Source organism: Protopterus annectens, chromosome 8.part0, assembly GCF_019279795.1.
Source record: "Protopterus annectens isolate FY-2018-M chromosome 8.part0, PAN1.0, whole genome shotgun sequence".
In the NCBI taxonomy this organism is placed as follows: domain Eukaryota; kingdom Metazoa; phylum Chordata; order Ceratodontiformes; family Protopteridae; genus Protopterus; species Protopterus annectens.
In genome coordinates, this window is record NC_056741.1 from 1,409,943,226 (window position 1) to 1,409,962,837 (window position 19,612).

Here is a 19,612-nt window from a genome sequence, read left to right on the forward strand (position 1 = left end):
ATCATATACGTGAAGTATGTTTGTACACGTGAACTTGTTAATACAGTTCGATTAGTTTTATATAAATTTAAATTTGTCTTTGTCACAAGTGATCTTTCAGTAAAGATGTTTAAAAAATCTTTTTGTATATCTTCTATCTAGAAATTCTGGGCTTCTTGCAGAATAGCAGCAATGCATAATTTATTTCATATTCTCAGTCTATTCTGTCATCTTTATGGCTCTTTCTTGGCCTGTAAGGTTTTAGATACTACTAATTCTTTCTCTAACTGGGTGTATCCTCACCCGAGCCTGGCCTAACTCCATTGTAAGAGTGTTTATGTCTTGAGAATTCTTCACTGTCATTTTTTTCCAGTCCTGGCACCAGTGCGCATACCAGGATTAATCACTTTTTTCCCTGGGACTTGTGCACCCAGCTGTCCTTTTTTTTATTTTTTAACCTACTTAAGTCCATGATGTATGCTATATAAAATAGTCTGTATATCAGTGTTGTCTTGGTGAGATTTTGCAAAAACGGGATCCACCATGTGAAGTACTCACTAAGACTTGAGTATTAATTTAATTCCAGCAATACATTATCCGTTGTCTGCTCTACTTTTTTGGCACATCTGCTACACCTAAAGTGTTTACCAAATGCCTGTCTCCGGTAGCAGCACATTACAGGACCAATTGCATTCAGATTTACCATTACCTAGATGACTGCCTGATCCAAGGAGATTCTGTGGAGGAGCTTCACTTTGCCCTGCAACAAATGATATTTGGAATTAACATAATCAAAAATCCCACTCCTCTCTGTCTAAAAAGGGTATTTCAGTGGTGGATCTCATTCTTGCAATCGGAACATAGGGGTGTACCGTTCAGGATCCTTCAAATCATATTCTGACCACAGATGCCTTAGACTTTGCTTGGAGAGCGCACACTCCAAACTACTACTGCATTTCTGCAACTCTATCTCTATAGCTAAAGGAAAATTGGAACAAAATTTTCCGAAAAAACGTACAAAGGTAAAGGAAGGGAAGTGATGGCTGTTCTCAAGGTATCCTAGTTTTCAAGGAAACTTTGAAACAGACAAAATGACAGTGATGTGGTACATAAGCAAGCAGGGGGGTACATCTCTCCTGTGTGCTGTCTAACCATGCCCTTATGTGACACAGCACAGGACTTGAGCCTTCACTGTCTAGTCTGATACCTGCCAGGTGAAAACTCTTGCAGATTACATCCGCAGGTCAGAAGTGAACCTTCATGATTGGTTGCTGAACAAGAGTATATTCAAACTCTGCTGCCTTACATGGGGTGTGCCACAAATGGACCTTTTTGCTTCAGATAAAAATTATCAAGTACAAAAATTTTACACAATGATCAAACATCCAGAGTTTTGGAGGATGGATGCACCTTCTCCTTTCCATGGGATACGTCTGTTTCTTTATCCATTCTGTCCCATACCTCTCATTTCCAGGGTACTACTGAAAATCAGGGAGGAAGGGCCAAGGATGATACTAATTTCACCCTTTTGGCTTAGGCAACATTGGTTCTCTGTCCTAAACAGCCTGAGCAGGAAAAAAAAATCCTGGTTGTTTCTTGAGCATGTGGATCTTCTGACACAAATCAGGGATTTCATCATACACTTCAAACTTGGCACCGTGAGACTAACCACAGTTCTGATCTGTGATGTAAAACAATAAGTATCCTGTTTTATTGCTTATTTTTACTAGTTATTTCTTATTCTTACCATTTATTGCACTTTTTATTATCTACTGCCTACTTTGTACTGTATTTCACTGCTATAAACTAATCTGCACTGTTGTACTGCAACTGTCTGCCTTACTGGGCCTGTCAAATCACTTGTTAATGTTTCACTGTTTGTAAAGCTTTTTTAGCTAAGGTTCACTGTGTGAAAGGTATTAACTAGACATTTTCTCCATTTATTACACATCTGTTTGCTTGTTCTGATTTTCCTGCCAAGGAGTGCATCATATAACTGATTTGGTTGCAGTTAAAAGCATTCTCTAGAGCCTCCTTGCTCCTTTTTCCATTTAAAACTTTCATTTAGTGTTTCACTGCTGCTGTTCTGCTGAGATAAACATTTCTGTAGTGTTTCCTGCCTAAAATAGTGTAGCTAGTAGCTGTAGCATAGTTTCCCACTCCTTCCCTATTGTCTTGTTAAACTTGGTGGTTTTGCAGTTGCCCACCCCTACTGTAAATCTGATCTGGGACACTCCTCCCAGTCCATTCTCATTAGCTCTTTCTACCTAATGCAGAGAGAAAATTTAGGAAGGGCATACCCCTTAGTTTCTTAACCTTGAATTATTTTCTGTTTCTCCTTTCTCCCTTTCCACTTTACTAAAAAAAAAAAGAAAAACTTTATTCAGCTACTTGTACAGTATTTGTGTTTCTTCCTCCTACTCTATTACTTCATCTTGCTTTTTCTGCTACTTGTTCTCTAAAGTGTGTAATTGCATCTTTTTCTGCTGCTTTTAATACTATTTATTTTTAGCATGTTTAAATTGTGTTATTCTAAGCCTCTTAGTTTTGGTTTAAGCCCTTGGGCTTTAGGCCTACCCCTTGGCTCTCCCTGGCCTCTCTCACTCAGATTCTGACAAATATGGATGGACAATTTCCTATGGTTTCTTCTGCCAGCCTGGTTGATATGGGCATCCTGATACAGTCTAGCAACTGCCTCATGTACACTGACAACCATCTACTACTACTGCCTAGGGACACAATTTGTGAGAGATCCAATTACATTAATAACATAGAGTCTCTGCTGTCTCCCTCACAAGCCAGTATATCTGACACTGAAAACGTTGTCAACACAATCACTGCACCTCAGACACCACCCACAACTACACAACACACACCCACAGATGTGGAGGTTCTCAACAAAAACAAACCCAAACAAAGGATACCTCTTAGGCAAAAACACATGAGAACTCCACAACCCTCCACACACCTGTGTCTCGGAACCACTAAGGCCTAACCATAAACCCAACATGTTAGTCATAGGAGACACCATTGCGAGAAACACAGGTGTGCCTCTCACTAGGCTGGATAAGGAGAAAGTCACGATTAGTTTGTCAGGTGCCAGAATCCACCATATCACTCACGCAGTCAAGTCTCTCAACAACAGGTACTGTTATAACTCTGTCATAGTCCATGTTGGCGTGCACAGCCTGAGACACACCTCCCTGAATTATGTGAAGAAAGACATGATCGAACTCGCTGAATGTGTCCCAGGCAAGTATGTCCCTAGACTTAAGCATCATTCTGCTGTCACCCAGAGTGAAGCCTCAATGTTGTTTTTGTCTTTCAGCTTTTCCTGGTTAGGGGTCGCCACAGCGGAACTCCGGTCAGCTAATGATTGGCAGTAGATTTTCACGAACATCGAGGTTGCCAGCTCAATGTTCAACCTTCAACGAAGGCACGCCCATTTACGCATGTCTTTCGAACGCCCACCCAACGCAAACAGAAAATGATTGACTTTAACAATTGGCTTAGTTTCTGGTGTCATTCTAGGGAGATCCAGTACCTGACAGCCTGGGAAAATATGATTAACAGACCATGATGGTTTTCTAGAGATTGCCTGCGTTTGTCTCATCTGGGCTTCAGGCTTCTGGCAAAGGCCCTTGCCTCCCCATAGTGCCTTTTTAGGAAAAGTCATGAAGTCGATACTAGCAACATAAAAATTAAAAAAAAAAAAACACAAATTAAAGGTATGCTGCTAAAATCTAGGAGTCTAAACATGGAACTGCACTCATTCCAAGCATTCTTAACCCTGGAAGATGCTGATATTTGTGCAGTCACAGAAACCTGGTTCAAAGCTACGGAGAGCACCTGAGCCTTACCTGGTTACTCATCCTGTCAGGCATTCAGACCCCAAACTGTGGGCAGCAAAGCCAAAGGAGGTGGAGTTTCAATATATATTAAAGACACACACACCTCCAGGCTGGCCAAACAGTGTGATGCACAGGAGACACTCCAGGTGCAGTTAACCATTGACAAGACGCTGTTCGAATCATAGCTAGCTAAAGATGCCCACTTCACCTATCTGGACCTCTTCAAATCTATCAAGATTCGATCTTTTACCCTGATCCTGAGTGACTTAAACTACCCAACCATAGAATGGAAAAACTACTCATGCCAGAACACAAATGCCCAGAGATTCCTCAGTTTTATCAATGCAAATGCCTTGGAACACCTAGTCGATACCCCCACAAGAGGTGATAATATCTTGGCCTTGGTATTAGCCATCATGAGTAACCACTGTACCACCCCTATAGTATCATCCTTCCTGGTAAGATCTGACCATAAAGTGGTCACTTTCGAAGTCACCATCTCCCCTGACTCCCCTCTAGCCTAGGGTCAAACAAAAAAACTTTTCCAAAGCTGATTACAACCTCTGAGGGATGGTATAAACAGCTTCTCAGCCACCCCCCCTCTAGGACGTGGTACCAATATCCAAATCTGCACCAAAATACTATGCAGTCATTTATATAGATGCATGTAATCAGGAACCCCCCCTACAGGACAAAATCATTCTCTGCAAGGAAGAGTAAACCTGTCTGGTGTACATATGCACTAAATAAACTATGAAGCCACGGAGGGAGATTCAAACCAACAAGTTTATTCTGCTATAACATTAACGTTGACACAATTAGTTGTCACAATATGTTTTCGTTTAAAGTTACTTCATCAGATGTGGGTGTGCAGTACCTTGGACACAGCAGCGACATTTTGTAGCATCCAAGAGCTTTCAAAGTATCCCCGGTTTTTGTGTCCGGTAGGAAAAGTAACACCAAAAACAAATCCTCTCTGACCAATTCCATTAAGAACAAGGGCAATTATTTACAGGTGGGCTGCCTTCCTTAGAAGTTCTAGGTTATATAGTTGTGATTGCTATTCCTTCGCCCGGCACACGTCTCCCCTTTTTCCTGGTTCTATCCATGGCAGGGCGAGGTGTAGTCAGAAAAAGGAATGCACCAGGTTGTAATAAGTATGGGCACTACCGTCCCCGGCCCTCATCAACAGCTGGCTAGTCCACAATCAAGGCAGCAGGATTGCTACTTAGGAGGCACAAGACAGACTGTCTCTTGGTTACTACAAAATGACACTGCTGTGGGTCTGAGTTATTGCACGACCACATCTGATGAAGTAACTTTAAATGAAAATGTATTGTGACAACGAATTGTGTCAACGTTAATGTTTTAGCAGAATAAACTTGTTGGTTTGAATCTCCCTCCATGGCTTTATTGTTTCGCCTTATATCACATTTTCCTGCATTTACTGGTGCTGTTGTGCTTTGGTGATCCCTTTTGGTTATTGGTACTAAATAAACTGTATAACAAAAGGAAAAAAATGCTGTCCAGGACAAAGAAGGAGCAGGTGCCCAAATGGAAGCAGTCTGTCTTTAGCCTAAACAAGCAAGTAAGAACACTAGTGAAATCCTCTAAAGCTGACTTTGAGTTCAAATTGGCCACATCTGCTAGAGACAACCATAAGGCCTCTTCACATATGTCCGCATTCTCAAAGGAAGCACCCAGCTGTGTTCAGAACTGGCGATCAAGGACACCACATACACAAATGCTGTAGATATAGCCAACCTGCTGGCTGAAAGATTTAGTGAAAACTTCACCCCTCTGCCCCCCCCCAATCAGTAAATCAGGACATTCCCAGTAACTGCCCTCTCCCCTTATCTCTAGGGAACTGGTCATCACTGCCCTGTCAAAGGCAAAAAAATACAGCCTCCATGGGACCCGATAACATCCCAGGCTGCATCCTACATGAGCTCGGGCATGAACTTGCAACACCATTATGCACCCTATTCAACCAAAGCCTGAGGACCAGCTTTGTCTCAGCCGAGTGGAGGACAGCCACTGTCCTCCCTTTACACAAAGGTGGAATGTCCACTGATCCAGGAAATTATAGACCCATCAGCCTAACTAGCCTGATTTGCAAAGCCATGGAATGGATTATCATGGACCTCATTAACAGGGATATTGGCAACCTCCAAACACTCAACCCCCACACAGTTTGGCTTTGTCAAGGGGAGGTCATGCCTGTTATGCATTATAAATATGGAGTGTGAACTTTTAGTATTCTCCTATGAAGGCATTAGCCGAGATGTCGGAGGAATAATAAATGCTGTTTTGCTTCATTTGGGTCACTGGCTTGTGGTTTTTACTTCTAGTTGTTCTTAGTTTGTGGTTTAAAAGCCCTGTCACTCAGTTTCATACAGATTCCTCGGAGGTGACCTCTGTCTGGCATACAAAGCAATCTCAGACCTGCCTTGATGGAACTGCTGCATATCTGTAAGTCAAGCTCCACTCTAGTAACCCACACACGCGACCTCAATCTGATCTGTGACATCAATAGGACTTGGTGGGACAGATTTGTGTCCCAGAGAATTCCCCATCTGTGGAATAGACTCCTTCTCCACGTCAAGCAGAGTACCTCATTAACCCTTTTTAAGTGCAACCTGGACAGCTGGATGGAAAACAGACAATACACCCCTGGGATTCCACCTGTGTCCCTGCTGGGCAGGGGCTTTGGGTGTTGACTTGTCTTAACATGGGCTAAACTGTTGGCTAGACTTATAAGAATCTCAGGACCAATAGCCTAGTAACTTCCTATGATCCTATGTTTGATCCACTAAGTTCTTCTCATTGCCTACTTTTGGACAAAGTCATATGGGACATTTTAAAAGAAGCTATAAAGCCTAGTGCTAGAAAATCATAAATTTCAAATTGGAATAGATTTTCTCTTTGGTACTAACAGCAGAATATCTTTCCAAACTCAGCAGAGATTAATGGTATACTTGATTACCTTTCTTATTTATTCACATCTGCTCTCCTTTTACTCATCTATTAAAATTCAGTCTTCAGCCGTATCCACCTGCCTACCTTTGCAGCCTCCTCTTTTCTCTTAACCCCTCATGAAGCAGTTTCTTAAGGGGGTTATCCATTTGAGGCTTCCCAGGAGAATCCCCTTTCCTCCTTGTGATCTCAATTTTATGCTGAAAAAGCTTACACTTTCTCCAGTCGAGCCTGCAGCTACAACTGACATTTGATTTCTTTCCTGGAAAACAGCCTTCTTGGTGGCTGTCACCTCAGCTACATGGGTTGCAGTGTTGCAGCCACTCATGTCCACCTAACCCTTCCTCATTTTTTACCAGGGCAGAATTTCTGTCAAGACTAATTCCTCTTTCTTGCTAAATACCTTTAATCAGTGTATTCACCTCCCTGTATTTTTCCTTGTCGAATAAATAAGGAGGGACATGTACTTCATTCACCTGATGATCCCAAACATCTTAAATACTGTCTGGACAGGAGTACGGTTAAAAAGTCCAACCAACTTCTTGTATCCTTTAGTAGTAACACGTTGGGAGATACTGACGGTAAACAAGCCATTCAGAATGGATTTTTTGCTGTATTGCCTTTTGTTTCAAGCATCATGGAAAGCAAATTCCACTATGAAATCTCACTCCCCCAAAGCTATTGCTATCACCACTGCATTCTTAGAGGGGTTCGAATAGGGAAGTTTTAGAGATTGCCACTTGGTCATCTGTACACAACACAGTTTTGCATGGCACTCTAGCTTCTGATTTAAAAAAAAAAAACTTTTTGACTTCCATCTCTTTCTTTCTCCGCTTTGGAAATCGTCCCATATGGTTATGACTGCAAAAATAAAACATGGTGAACATAGCACAGTTGCGTCTGCTTACTATAAATGTAGACATTTGTGTCAATTCACTGTTGCAGTGCATTTTCTGTTTCTCCACCCCTTTCTATCATGCTTTCAGGTTGGGGTGGACTCACTTTTCCAATCCCTTTCCACTATCCTTCACTCAATCTCTCCTTCTCCTTAGATGTTTGGGGTCCCTCGACTTGCACATTGGAAACCTTTGGGTGCCTGGTGTTCTGGGCCTGGAATTCTCTTTATGGGAGGCTCCCTCTTTTTTATGGGGCAAGAACGACCTGTAAAATGGTGCTGGCCAATTACTCTTATATCAGATGTCCTGACATCAGGCGCAGGTAGTCCTCCTGCCCAGGAGGAGGCATTGTCTCTGGTACTTGAGCTGACCAAGGGTGACAGCAGCAAGGAATATGGTTATTACCGTAACATTGAAGACACTTTAACATCTACAGTTAAGGTACATATACAGTTAAGGTACATAGACAGTATTGTACTTTTTCCTAGTACGAATTTCTATCAAAGTAGATATTATGGGGCTGACTAGCATAGACCAAGTTTTGAGAGCAGGCTTGTGCTGTATGTGGTGTTCTTGAGCAAGAATGAAGTAATGGTGGTGCAGGCTAAGATTTGACTTTATATCCAGAACATGCTGACATCCCTAAAATGGTTAAAGCCCACCTTGGCTGGTGGTGATGGGGTGCAGATCTGTGGAAGTTAGGCTAGATGTAGTGGGACTTTTGACAAATGAAGAGTGACAAGCAGCTCTTTTTTTTTTTGCCCAAGTGTAAGACAGTTGGACATATCTTAATGCTTTAGTCACATAAGCTGTTAGTACTACATCAAGACCTTGCTAACTGGTGTCTAGCTGCAGAGTATCACACCATAAAACTTAATGGATATTTTAGTAAGCAAATGTTTCATCATCTCAAATCTTCTGTCTTGCTCTTTTGACTAAACCTTGCTGCATCATGCTGTAGTGGCTTATTGGGAATGAAGTTGTAGAAGTATTGCATCATGCCTCGACAATGCATAAAAGATGATCTCATGTGGCTTTGCACATCTAGAATTGCTTTTACCTTGCCAGCATAAGATTTCAGACCTTCTGCAGGGAAAAATGTGACCTGTGCTTTTCAAAGAAAAATGTACAGGTTTCACATTTGTTCCTCAAGTTTCAAATCTTTATATATCTGTCTGCACAGCAGCCTTGCTAGATGCATGTTACTTCATGATAGCACCCTGGAATAGAATGTATTCAGTCATGGTGACTACTTCATTTAGCTCCTAAACAGTAGTGCATCTGCTGTCTGATTTTTTGGGGCTGAAATACTAGTCTCAGGAATCTGTAATTTATAATCTTGTATTAATGTAGATAGTGTGGAACCAGCCTGATATAAGTTTAATTTGTAAGACCATCTGGTTGTCCCTTTTTAAGCATATGTCTTTAAGATAAGTCACATAAGCTCATACTGACTCTTATTTGGCTTGCAAGTATGGCTAGCATTTGTCTTTTAAAGCAATAGTTCTCTCTCTCCCCACCTTGCTTGTTTCTTTTCCTGAGACATGAAGGAACTTTGCACACTGTGTATTTAAATATTTTTCTTCAGGTCGTGTGACAGTGAGGTAACAACTCAAAATATTGTTGACAGCTTCCAGTTCTTAGAGGGTTTCCAGTATTGCTCCAGAGACTTTTTAAAGATGTTTTGTGGGGGGTTTTTTGTTAAAACTTATGTTTTGCTTATGCTCTTGTCATATTTTGGAATTTGCTTCTGATTAGTTGTTGCTGTTTTTCAGGGTTTTTGTGTGTTGCTTTAAAAAAATGTGTGTGTGTATGTATATATCTTTGTGTGTGTATATGTGTGTATGTATGTATATATATGCGTGTGTGTTTATGTATGTAGAGTTAAAATAAACAATAACAAATGAGCTGATTGTGTATGCCGGAGCACATTATTCACTTAGCTATTGGTGATAATGCCTTTGAATAAATGGTAATCTGTTGCAGTGTTAACAGTGGGATAACTAGCAATTTTGCGCAGCCATGTGGACTCCATAATGCAACCCAAAGTTTAAACACACCATAGAAAACTAACAGCTGTTCATAGGATCACAGGAAGTTACTAGGATAATGGCCCTACAGCCCTTACAAGCTTAGCCAAGTTCTTACCTTTTTTTCCACGATCAGCACCTGTTGCCCCTGTCCAAGAGGGACACAGGTGGAACCCCCAAGGTGAATTTACTTTCACCCATCCAGTCGTCCAGATTGCATTTGAAGAGGGCCAATGAGGTGCTCTGTTTGAAATGAAGTTGGAGTCTGTTCCAAAGGTGTGGTAACCTCTGGGAGACAAATATGTCCATCTAGCAAGTTTTATTAATGTTGCATGCCACATTAAGGTCTGCAGAGTGAGTAACCCATGTACCATTTGACTTATGGTTATTCTTTTGTATGCAAGGCAGAGATCACCTTTGGGTAGTCTGCATGAAACAGAATAAAGTGACAGTGATTTCATACGATCCCCATAGGACAGATGCTGAAAACATTGAATTTTCCTTGTGAGGAACCTTTGTGGTTTCTCCAATTGCTGCAGGTGCTTAGAAAAGTACATACCAAAAGGGGTGTTGTACTCCATTATTGGCCTGACCTGATGAGAGAAGAGTGCAGAGAGGTTATAACTTCTTTTTTTCTGGAGGCAGTGTCCTTACTTATGAGATGAGCAGTATAGAATGTCCTTCTTACCACTGTGGCGACATGGTGGTCAAGGGTAAGGTTACTGTCAACCTGTGTGCCCAGGTCTCTCACCACTGAGTGTGTACTTAAGGTGGTGGTGTTGTGGTACTTAGCAGGAACATCTCTTTTACCGAAAGGAATGATAATACATTGTTTGCATCGAGTTTAAGGCCATGACTTTGGCGCCAATCATTTGTTTGTGTAAGACCATCTTTTAGGATGTTGACATCATTTGGAAAGTCTGACTTATCTCAGTTTGCAGTCATAAGCAAACTTTGTCAGCCACAGATCTTTAGTTTTTACTTGTCCTAAGGAGAAGTAGATTCCAAACAGTAGAGGTCCCAGGACTGATCCCTGTGGAACACTACTGGTTGCAGGTCATCTACTGGAGGTGGATTCCCCTATTTTGATGCCATGAGTTCTGTCATTGAGCCAGTTAGCTGCCCATCTAATGATATAAGGGTTGATGTCTAATTGGGTGAGTTTTTCAGTGATGCTGAGTGGCAGATCGTGTCAAACGCTTTGGCTAAGTCCAGGTACGCCATATGCACAGATTTCCCTTCGTCCAGGGCCTTGGTTACTATCTCAATGTAGTCCACCAGGTTTAACAGGCATGATCTCCCTTTGACATATCCAAACTGTGTAAGGTCAAGTGTTTGGAGATTACCTATATCCTTATTGATGAGGTCCATGATGATTCGTTCAATGGCCTTACAGATAAGGCTAGTCAGACTAATAGGTCTGTCATCCCCAGGGTCAGTGAAAGCACCACCTTTGTGCAAGGGAATAACGGTGGCTGTTTTCCATTCAGCTGGTACGAAGCTGGTGCTTACTTTGATTGAAGAGAGTACCCAATGGTGTTACTAATTCATGTTAGAGCCCATGTAGGATGCAGCCTTGGATGTTATCAGGTCTCATAGATGCTGTGTTTTTGGCCTTAGAGAGGGCATTTATGACCTGCTCTTTAGAAACACAAGGTAGGGGACAGGTGGTAGGGATGTCATGGAGTACGTGTGGTGGGGACAGGGGAGTGATGTTTTCACAGAACCTGTTGGCCAACTGGTTAGCTTTGTTCACAGGCTCAATATATGTGGTATTAACTACTACTTCTGCACAAATCTGGGCCTTTCCATTCAGGTTACGGACGTAACTGTAGAATGCCTTGTGGTTGCCCTTTGTTGAGGAAGCTAATTTGAACTTGTTTCCTTTAGAGGACTTCACAAGAAGTCTTATTTACTTGTTTAAGCTGAGGAGGGAGCCTTTCCAGTTTAGGAGGTCTCACTCCCCTTTACTGTTAGATAGCAATTTCTTCCTCTTATTGTAAATCCTGTTAGTGGCAGTTGTCCACCAGGCAGGTTTGCTCTTCCTTGAGGAGCTTGTTTTGGTCCTATCAGGTATAATACCATAATATAATCAGTCAATGCAATTATACAGGTGTTTGTATAAAGCATAGGTGTAGAGCTCAGCAGAGTTAATAGCTCCACCTGAGGGAAGAGTTGCTTGAGACACATGGTCTGAGAGCACAGTCATGTCTTTCTTCATATAGTTTAGAGAGGCACTTCTCAAGTTCACACCAACATGTACTATGACAGAGTCATAACAGTTGTTGAAAGACTTGAGTGTATGTGTGATGAGACGTATCCTGGCACCTGACAGCTGACCGTGACCTTTTCCTTATCCAGCCTGGTGACAGGGCCATCAGTGTTATCTCACGATGGAATCACCTAAGACTAATATGTTTGATTTTTATGTTTTGTCTTAAGGGTTTGACTGGTGAGACACTGGTGCATGAGCTATAATGTGTAATGTGTTCTGCAGAGAAAGTATTGTGTGTAGCGTGTTTGTGTTTGGGAGGTCTCTGATGTTTAGGTATGTTTCTGGTGAGGACCACTGCATATGTAGATATGTGTGATGTGGGTTTGGGTGGAGTAGGAGGGGAGGTGTGCATGCTGACAACCCTCTCATTGTCCTATATATTGACTGTGTGTGAGAGCATGGATTCAGGGTTCTTAATGTAGTTATTCTCTCACACCTTGTGTTTGTATGGACCAGGAATAGAGGGATGTTTGTGAACAGGAGGGCAGTTACTGCACTGCCTTTGGATGCCCATGATGACCAAACTGGCTGGAGAAACTGTGGGAAATTGTCCTAACATAGTTATAGGTCAATTTATATGATCAGGAAAAGAGGTCACACTTAGGAGTGGCTAGTGGGTGAGAGGTGTGTTCATACCTCTGAGGCTAGGCTTAAGGTTCCACCTGACAGTAGAGCAGGGTTGCGAGAAACCTTTGGAGTACCACAAGTAAATTGTTAAGGAAAAATTTACCAAACAAAACGTTTGCATCTATAACCACCAATGGTAACCACCATTATGCAGCAATGCACAACTGAGCGCTAGAAGTGAACAAGTGCAAACATGGGGCATAAACAAGAAAATACTCTCAACTCAAACTAGCCAATAAGAACACTTTCTCTGAGCTCTAGTCCAGTCACCCTCAATTAGATGGGGCCCAGACAGCACTCCTCACACAAGAGTGCAGAAGGGTCTCCACCAACAAAGGTAGCTGATGCTCAGACTTTACAAAACAGACCCAGAAATAGCAATCTTGGAACTGGGCAGTGCTACAGCTGAACTAGTACAGTATACAGTAAACCGTGACAAAAAATAGTTCAGACAGTGGAATGTAAATACATATTAAAAGTGCAGTATTAGAGTAAAAAACAGGTAATTACAGTTAGAAGCAACGGATGCCTCAGATATTTCAGTATCTCAATGAAGAGCTGGTTTTAGTGCTCAAGTGATACTAAGCAGTCTAGATTCAGCAAGTCTGTATCTAGCCTCTGCTATAAAATGCAGAAGTACTAGAAATTCAAAGGGCATGAAATGACAGTCAGAACAGCAGAAATCATTTTAAATAATGCAGCAGTTTGTGCTATAAATTGCAGAAGTACTAGAAATTCAAAGTGCATAAAATCACAGTCAGAACAGCAGAAAGCAGTTTAATGCAACAATTCACCAGCAGTTCCCAGCACAGAAGGGTGTAGGCCACACTGTCCTGCCACAAGAGTCTAGACCACAAACTGAGTGAGAAAGATTGAATAGATTATAAGTGATGTATAATGTTTGCAACTGGGAGTGTACAAGTATGATTTGTGATGTAAAGTACTTGCAGCTAGGATTGTGTCGATGTGGTTTAATTTATATAAATATATGATTGTGTATGTAGTAAGTGATGGTTTATTAAAGATGTTTTGTATCTTGTTTAAAAAAAGACAGGAATTGAAAAATGTATGTAATATTGCTTGTTATATGATATATAGCAATATATGTGAAATATGTTATATTAATATAGTTTTTATTTCTTTTATATGATTGTAAATTTGCCTATATCACAAGTGATAATTCAATAAAGGTGTTTGAAAAGAGAGAGAGAGACCGCACACCTTCCTAATGTAAAGCAAATGGTTTTGGAGCACATGTGCTTAAGCCAAAGGTAAGACACATAGAGTAACAAACGCAATAGGCCTTCAGCCAGCAATTTCCAGCCAGAAGGGTGTAGGCTATCCTCTCCTGCCACAAGAGTTTAGACTGCAAATCCTTCTAATGTAAAGTAACTGTTCAATGTTTTAAACTGATAATTTAGAAACAGTTCACTGTGTGGGCTTTTGTAAATATGTGAAGTAACAGCCATGTAGAGTGCTTATTTGTACTGTATTTAAATGATTACTTATTAGGTGATGACTGTAACCAATGTTAGCTTGTACAATGGTTAATATGTTTGTTAAACATTAGATGGTTTTAAAGCTAAGTGGTATAACTTTTGTATAGCCTGTTGGACATAAAGGCATGTTCTGTATGCTTTGGAAGGTTTTATGTATTAATCGTGATCAGAAACACAGTTGAAGGTGTTATGCCACTCTCCTAATGTGATCACAGCACATTATAGACCATTGGCTCTGAAACTGGGAAGCTGGCATTTCTGTGGGAACCCACGTCTGTTTGGGAAACTGAAATAAATATGAAAATATTGTGCACTTAAAGTATTACCTTCTCAGCTTTCTTTTTATTTTGGACCAAGCTAAGTGAGATAAGTAGGAGTTGATGAAGGTGTGCATTTGTTGCATATAATTAGTAAAGAATATGTTATGTCGAATACTGATTATTTAAAGTCTGGCTATATTGTTGAGAGTTGGTCCACAATAGTATAGGACAACCTGTATTTTGATTGCAGAAGCCAAAAATATTTTTCTGATATCTGGCTCTACATGATTGTCACTGTTTAAGTGACACCCTGACTCCATGTACAAAAATGGATAAAAGAAGTAATGGATGGATGGGGAGCCTCAGGCTGTCTTTTGGGGTTTGAGTGTGACTTACTGTGACAAGATTCTTAGAACCTGGTCAAGACTGTTGCTATATTGCAACATTACTGATGGTTACAGTTTTGAACTTTTTTTCCAACAAACATCTTTGTTAAATTTTCACACATGACATAGGCAATCTTGAATTTTGATCCTTGGAACAATGATATTAGGAAGTACAAACTGGGGAATATATACTTAGTCAAGGATTGTATTGCATTGGAGTGTTTACTTTACACAGAGATGTTCTGGTCTTGGAATCGTGTATGCAAGTTGCAAAGGTGTGTGGGCACAACCCTCCAACACTGATGATGGTGTTGGGATAGCCGAAGCCCTGTGCAAGATTTTTTCAACATTCTGCACATTTATTTTGTAATAGTAATGTATGAGCAATATTTGTGGCCCTTGGATTTGAGGCTGTTAGGCTACTGATAGGGAGCCCAGACATCACTTCTGTAGGCTAAGCACTCGGAGAAGTTGAGAGCTTCTAGAGGGTTATAATACGTTTTATAACTTGTATGTATGAATATACTTTTTATTTCTGTAATTACAGTAGCCCTTATGAAGTATTTATCCTGTGTTTTGCTTGTCATAAGGACTGGAAATATATGATCACTATACAGTTCTGGAATTAGCAGTGCACCCATGTTTTATAGAGCACTTTTAAAGTACTTAACACTGATGTGTTCTGCATGTTTCATTGGATTGAAGTTGTTTGTGGCAGAGGCACATATTTGCTGTTTTAGGCCTTGAATCAAGAAATATTCTGGGTCTGTAAACAACTAACTTCATATTTATTTTGACAGTTAAATGGCCAGTGTAGCTGCTTTCAGAATCTGGAAATGCTGAAATGTCGGCCAGCTCACTTAGCTGTCTTTTTGCATCATGTGGTATCACAGTTTGATCCAGCACCCCTGGTAAGAAATATAACAGAAAGAGGTAAAAATAAGCTACATTGAGTAGTATTTATTTAGCCAAGTTGTACTGTGTTTAAAAATAATTTTCTAAATTGCGCTTGGAAGTGCAAAAAATAACCTGTAATAAAGTAATCAAACCTCTCTATATGTTGGTGCTGCATCATGTTAATGGTCCAGTCTGAAGAACTGAGAGTGCTGTAGTTTGACAATGTTTTTTTTATACCACAGGAGAATATCTTGGATACTGTTTTTGTTGGACAGAGAAGTGCAAAATGTAAGCAGGTAGTTGTAGAGCATTACATTCTAGCTAGATTTCTGTGTTTCCATAGTTGATTCTAGTACATGTACTGTTGTGATCTTCATCCAGAAGGCCATTTTAACAGAAAATCATAATGTTTGAGGTTTTACTTTACCTTATTTGCTTTATCTTGGGCAGCATTTTTTAGCAGCAGTCCTTTTGTCTCTACTCACACTGATTTACCACACTTTGGAAGCTGTTGCATTACAGACGTGTGCCATTTACTTTCAGAGCTTTCTTCATTTCTTATTGCCAGTATTAGTGATTCACATCTCTCATTCAGACTGCAGTAGATTTCATCTGTGTAGTGACTTCCACTAGTTCATTTCTTATTTTCTTTTTTATTTGTAGATCTTCAGGCAAATTACTATTTATTTATTTAATTAATTAGTTTGTTTACCAGGGTAGTACACAGATCACAATAGATTATTTGCAGCACAGCCCAGATAACTTGATGTCCTTTTGATCACTGTTGCAGTATTAGTATTAAATGGGATATCCTGCCAAGCATAACTGTACGTCTGGCCAGCATACCAAAGACTGGGTGTTTTGTCCAGCCACCATTCCAAACAGTGGGTGCAATATGTCCAGCCAGCATACTAAAGAATAGGCACCATGCATCCGATTTATGTCCCAGGTGTGTGAGATCTAGGAGGTACATCAAGGGCACAAGGATGCAGACAAGCTCAGAGCTTACTTGCCACCAACCAGAATAATGAACCTGTGCCAGTTTTGAATGCTTTGTTCAGATAAGTATCCCTGTTGGGGATCCTTCCTCTGAGTGGCAAATTCCTTATAACAGCAGTCATGTTAATTGCTTATTTTGTCTAGGATCCAACCATAATTTACAAGGGGTGTTCATTTTTATCAGTCTTTGTCCCTAAGATTCTTGGGAGTAGTTTGTCTTTGAACATTTATTTTGAAAACCAAAGGTTAAAAGAACTCTCACAGGAGAGAATGGCTTCTAAAGCTTCCCAGTCTGAAATCCTCCTGCAGCTGTAAAAGAAGCTAAAGAAGTTGAAGCTGTAGCGTCTACTGTCCAGTCAGACCTGGTGTCTCCACTGTGCCTCTTGATGAGTCCCAAGGCCATCCAAGTTTATTGGTTGCTCCTGGTGCTACAGCTGTGTCAGAGACTGATAAGGTACAGACTCTTCACTCATCCATCCTGACTGGTCAGATGGCCACCTTGGCTGGGAAAGTGCATTCACAGCTGATCATTTCCATGTGGGACCTGAGGGTATTCCTCAAATTCTAGTGTTGGCAGACCTTCCCTGGTGCCATTATCAAAGTTTTTTGAGGGTCATAGGCTCCCCATTTTGTGCAAGCTGATATCTCTGCAAAAAGCAGAAGGCCAAGCATACCTGTCTGTCTACTCCTGTTATTAAAAACCCTCAGCTAGAGTGGTATGATTTTTTTCACCAAGGGCTTTTTAAACTTTTGTCCCTTATACTCCCTCGATTCTCTTATTCTCTTTTTTGTCAAAACAGGTGTAGAGATGACAGCTGTTACTCTGTAAATTCTTCAGCCTAGTCTTTCCAGATTCATTCACATGTGAATTTTAGATCTGAAGATGACACAGTTTCCTGATCCTCACTTAGAGGAACTGTTTTAGTGACACAGTCTTAAAACTGATGCTGCATTTTCAGTTGCAATGTAAGCATATGTCAGAGGTACAAAGGAGGTGGTATGACCTTTTATATATGGGAGTCCCAAAACCACTGGTCGTTTCTCAGATTTTGGGAATATTGCAAGGTACCTTTGCCACTGCTTCCCTTAATCTAGAATCACATCCTCTTGTTTCCAAAAAAAAAATTGATTCTGTAAGGTTTATAGGGAAGTACAAGGCTTAGTTGCCCTTGTGGGCCATCTTAATCCTAGCCATTTTCTCTTTCTAAGTTGAGAATCTACCCCATACCTTGTGTCTGTGAGGTAAACACCTTAACTGTTAATGCCATACCTTGATTCCCATAAGTTTATCTACAAAAATCCTTCATCTGACCCTGCTGCAGTTGTCTTGAGTCTGAAAACCCACTAAGCTGTTGCCCTCTTCTAATGCTTTGCCCAGTGATAATGATAGCAGAGGATGGATATGGTTAAAAAGGTTTACACATCTGCTACACTTTCTTTCTGTGCCTTTGCTTATCAGACTGGTATGATCAGGTATCTTTTATCTATTTGGAAATGAGAACAAGCTTCTTTCTGATTTGTCAAATTCAAACACTGTAGCTTCAGCACTTTGTGTTCTAAAGTCAACCACTCAAGTGGCCAGACATTCAATTAAATGCAGTTATGATACAGTTGACACATCTTTCAGAGCAGCAGCTACTGCCTCTGTTTTGAGAAGATTCTCTTGGCTGAGGTTACAGTCCCTGCCCAGGGGATGCAAAATCCAAACTTTTATACACCCCTCTGGATAGAGAAAATCCTTTTTGTCCCACTGTAACTGAGATTTTAAGAATTTACAGGAGAAAGGCAAGATTATGTGGGAATTTGAACAAATCTTCCTTTCCCAGTTTTGAGTAAATTTCTTTGCAAGGCTGGTCCCTTTTTTCTAAGGAACAGACGCACTCTTAAAAGAGAAAAAAAATTTCAGGACAAGTCAAAGCAGGATTTCAAAGGATCAGTATTCTTCTTTCCTGACAAGCCAACATCCTTATGACTATCCTCCCTTGCCCCCATTCCCATAACACCTTGGCCAGTCCCCTCTCTATCTTTGTCAAGAAACTTTTCATTCCTGTTGGGAATCAATAACTAAACAAATGGGTCCATCCCAACATACGGGAAGGGATACAGGATGTCTTGGTTCATTCCTGCTGTCAACTTAGGCATTCCTTAGCTTTTCTCTAATCAAATTTGTCTGATCGCCCTTATTCTGCAAGAGCTGTTTTCTCAGGGAGCCATAGAGATGAGCCCTTCACAGTTTCAGAAGAATGGGTTTTACTGGAGTCTCTCTCTAGTTCCCAAAAAGGAAGGGAAGTGGAGGACCCATTCTGGATTTGTCTATTCTCAACACCTCCTTAATGGTACCAAAATTAAAAATGTTAACCCTCTAATGTCTTCCTCCATTGATCTTTCCCCTAGGCTTTCCTTATGAATCTGGATATACAGAAGATGTATCTGCATATTCATTCAGATCACGTGAAATTAAGTTTTTGTGCCTTATAATTTCACTTTCAATTTTCTGCTTTGCCCTTTGATCTTTCCACTGCCCCAATAGTATTCATAAAGTGCAATACTCTTATTGCATTCTGCATGCTTTATGGAATTCATATTTTCCGTATCTGAATGACCTTCATGTTTCATCAAGAGACATGCTTATGGCAGACCTCAATTTTGCCATAGACATTTTTCACCGTGATCTCTAAAAAGTTCATACTGTTTCCATTCATGGACCTGGTCTTTGTAGGGTACGGGTTCAGTAATATATCAATGACAGAAGTTCTTCCTTAAGATATAGTGCAGTTCCTAATGGATTACCTGCAGCCCCTTCTTACCCTAGAACTGACAGCAGGAGAGTTGTTGAGAGCTCTGGGGTATATGGCTGCCACTGTCCCAGCAATTCATTGTCAGACTCCACGAGTAAGATTCAGTGCATCTCAAGTTTGTTTGGACACATTACCACAG

General features: G+C 40.7%; 1 protein-coding gene across 2 annotated transcripts in view; it reads left to right on the forward strand.

The window, feature by feature from the left end:
• ARHGEF12 (Rho guanine nucleotide exchange factor 12) overlaps positions 1-19,612 on the forward strand; it is a 3,716,336-nt gene that overhangs the window by 1,103,281 nt on the left and 2,593,443 nt on the right. For both annotated transcript variants that reach the window (XM_044081016.1, XM_044081015.1), the window contains one exon: positions 15,580-15,690. In XM_044081016.1, coding sequence (XP_043936951.1) covers positions 15,580-15,690 — 111 coding nt within the window. The remainder of the gene's footprint in view (positions 1-15,579; positions 15,691-19,612) is intronic.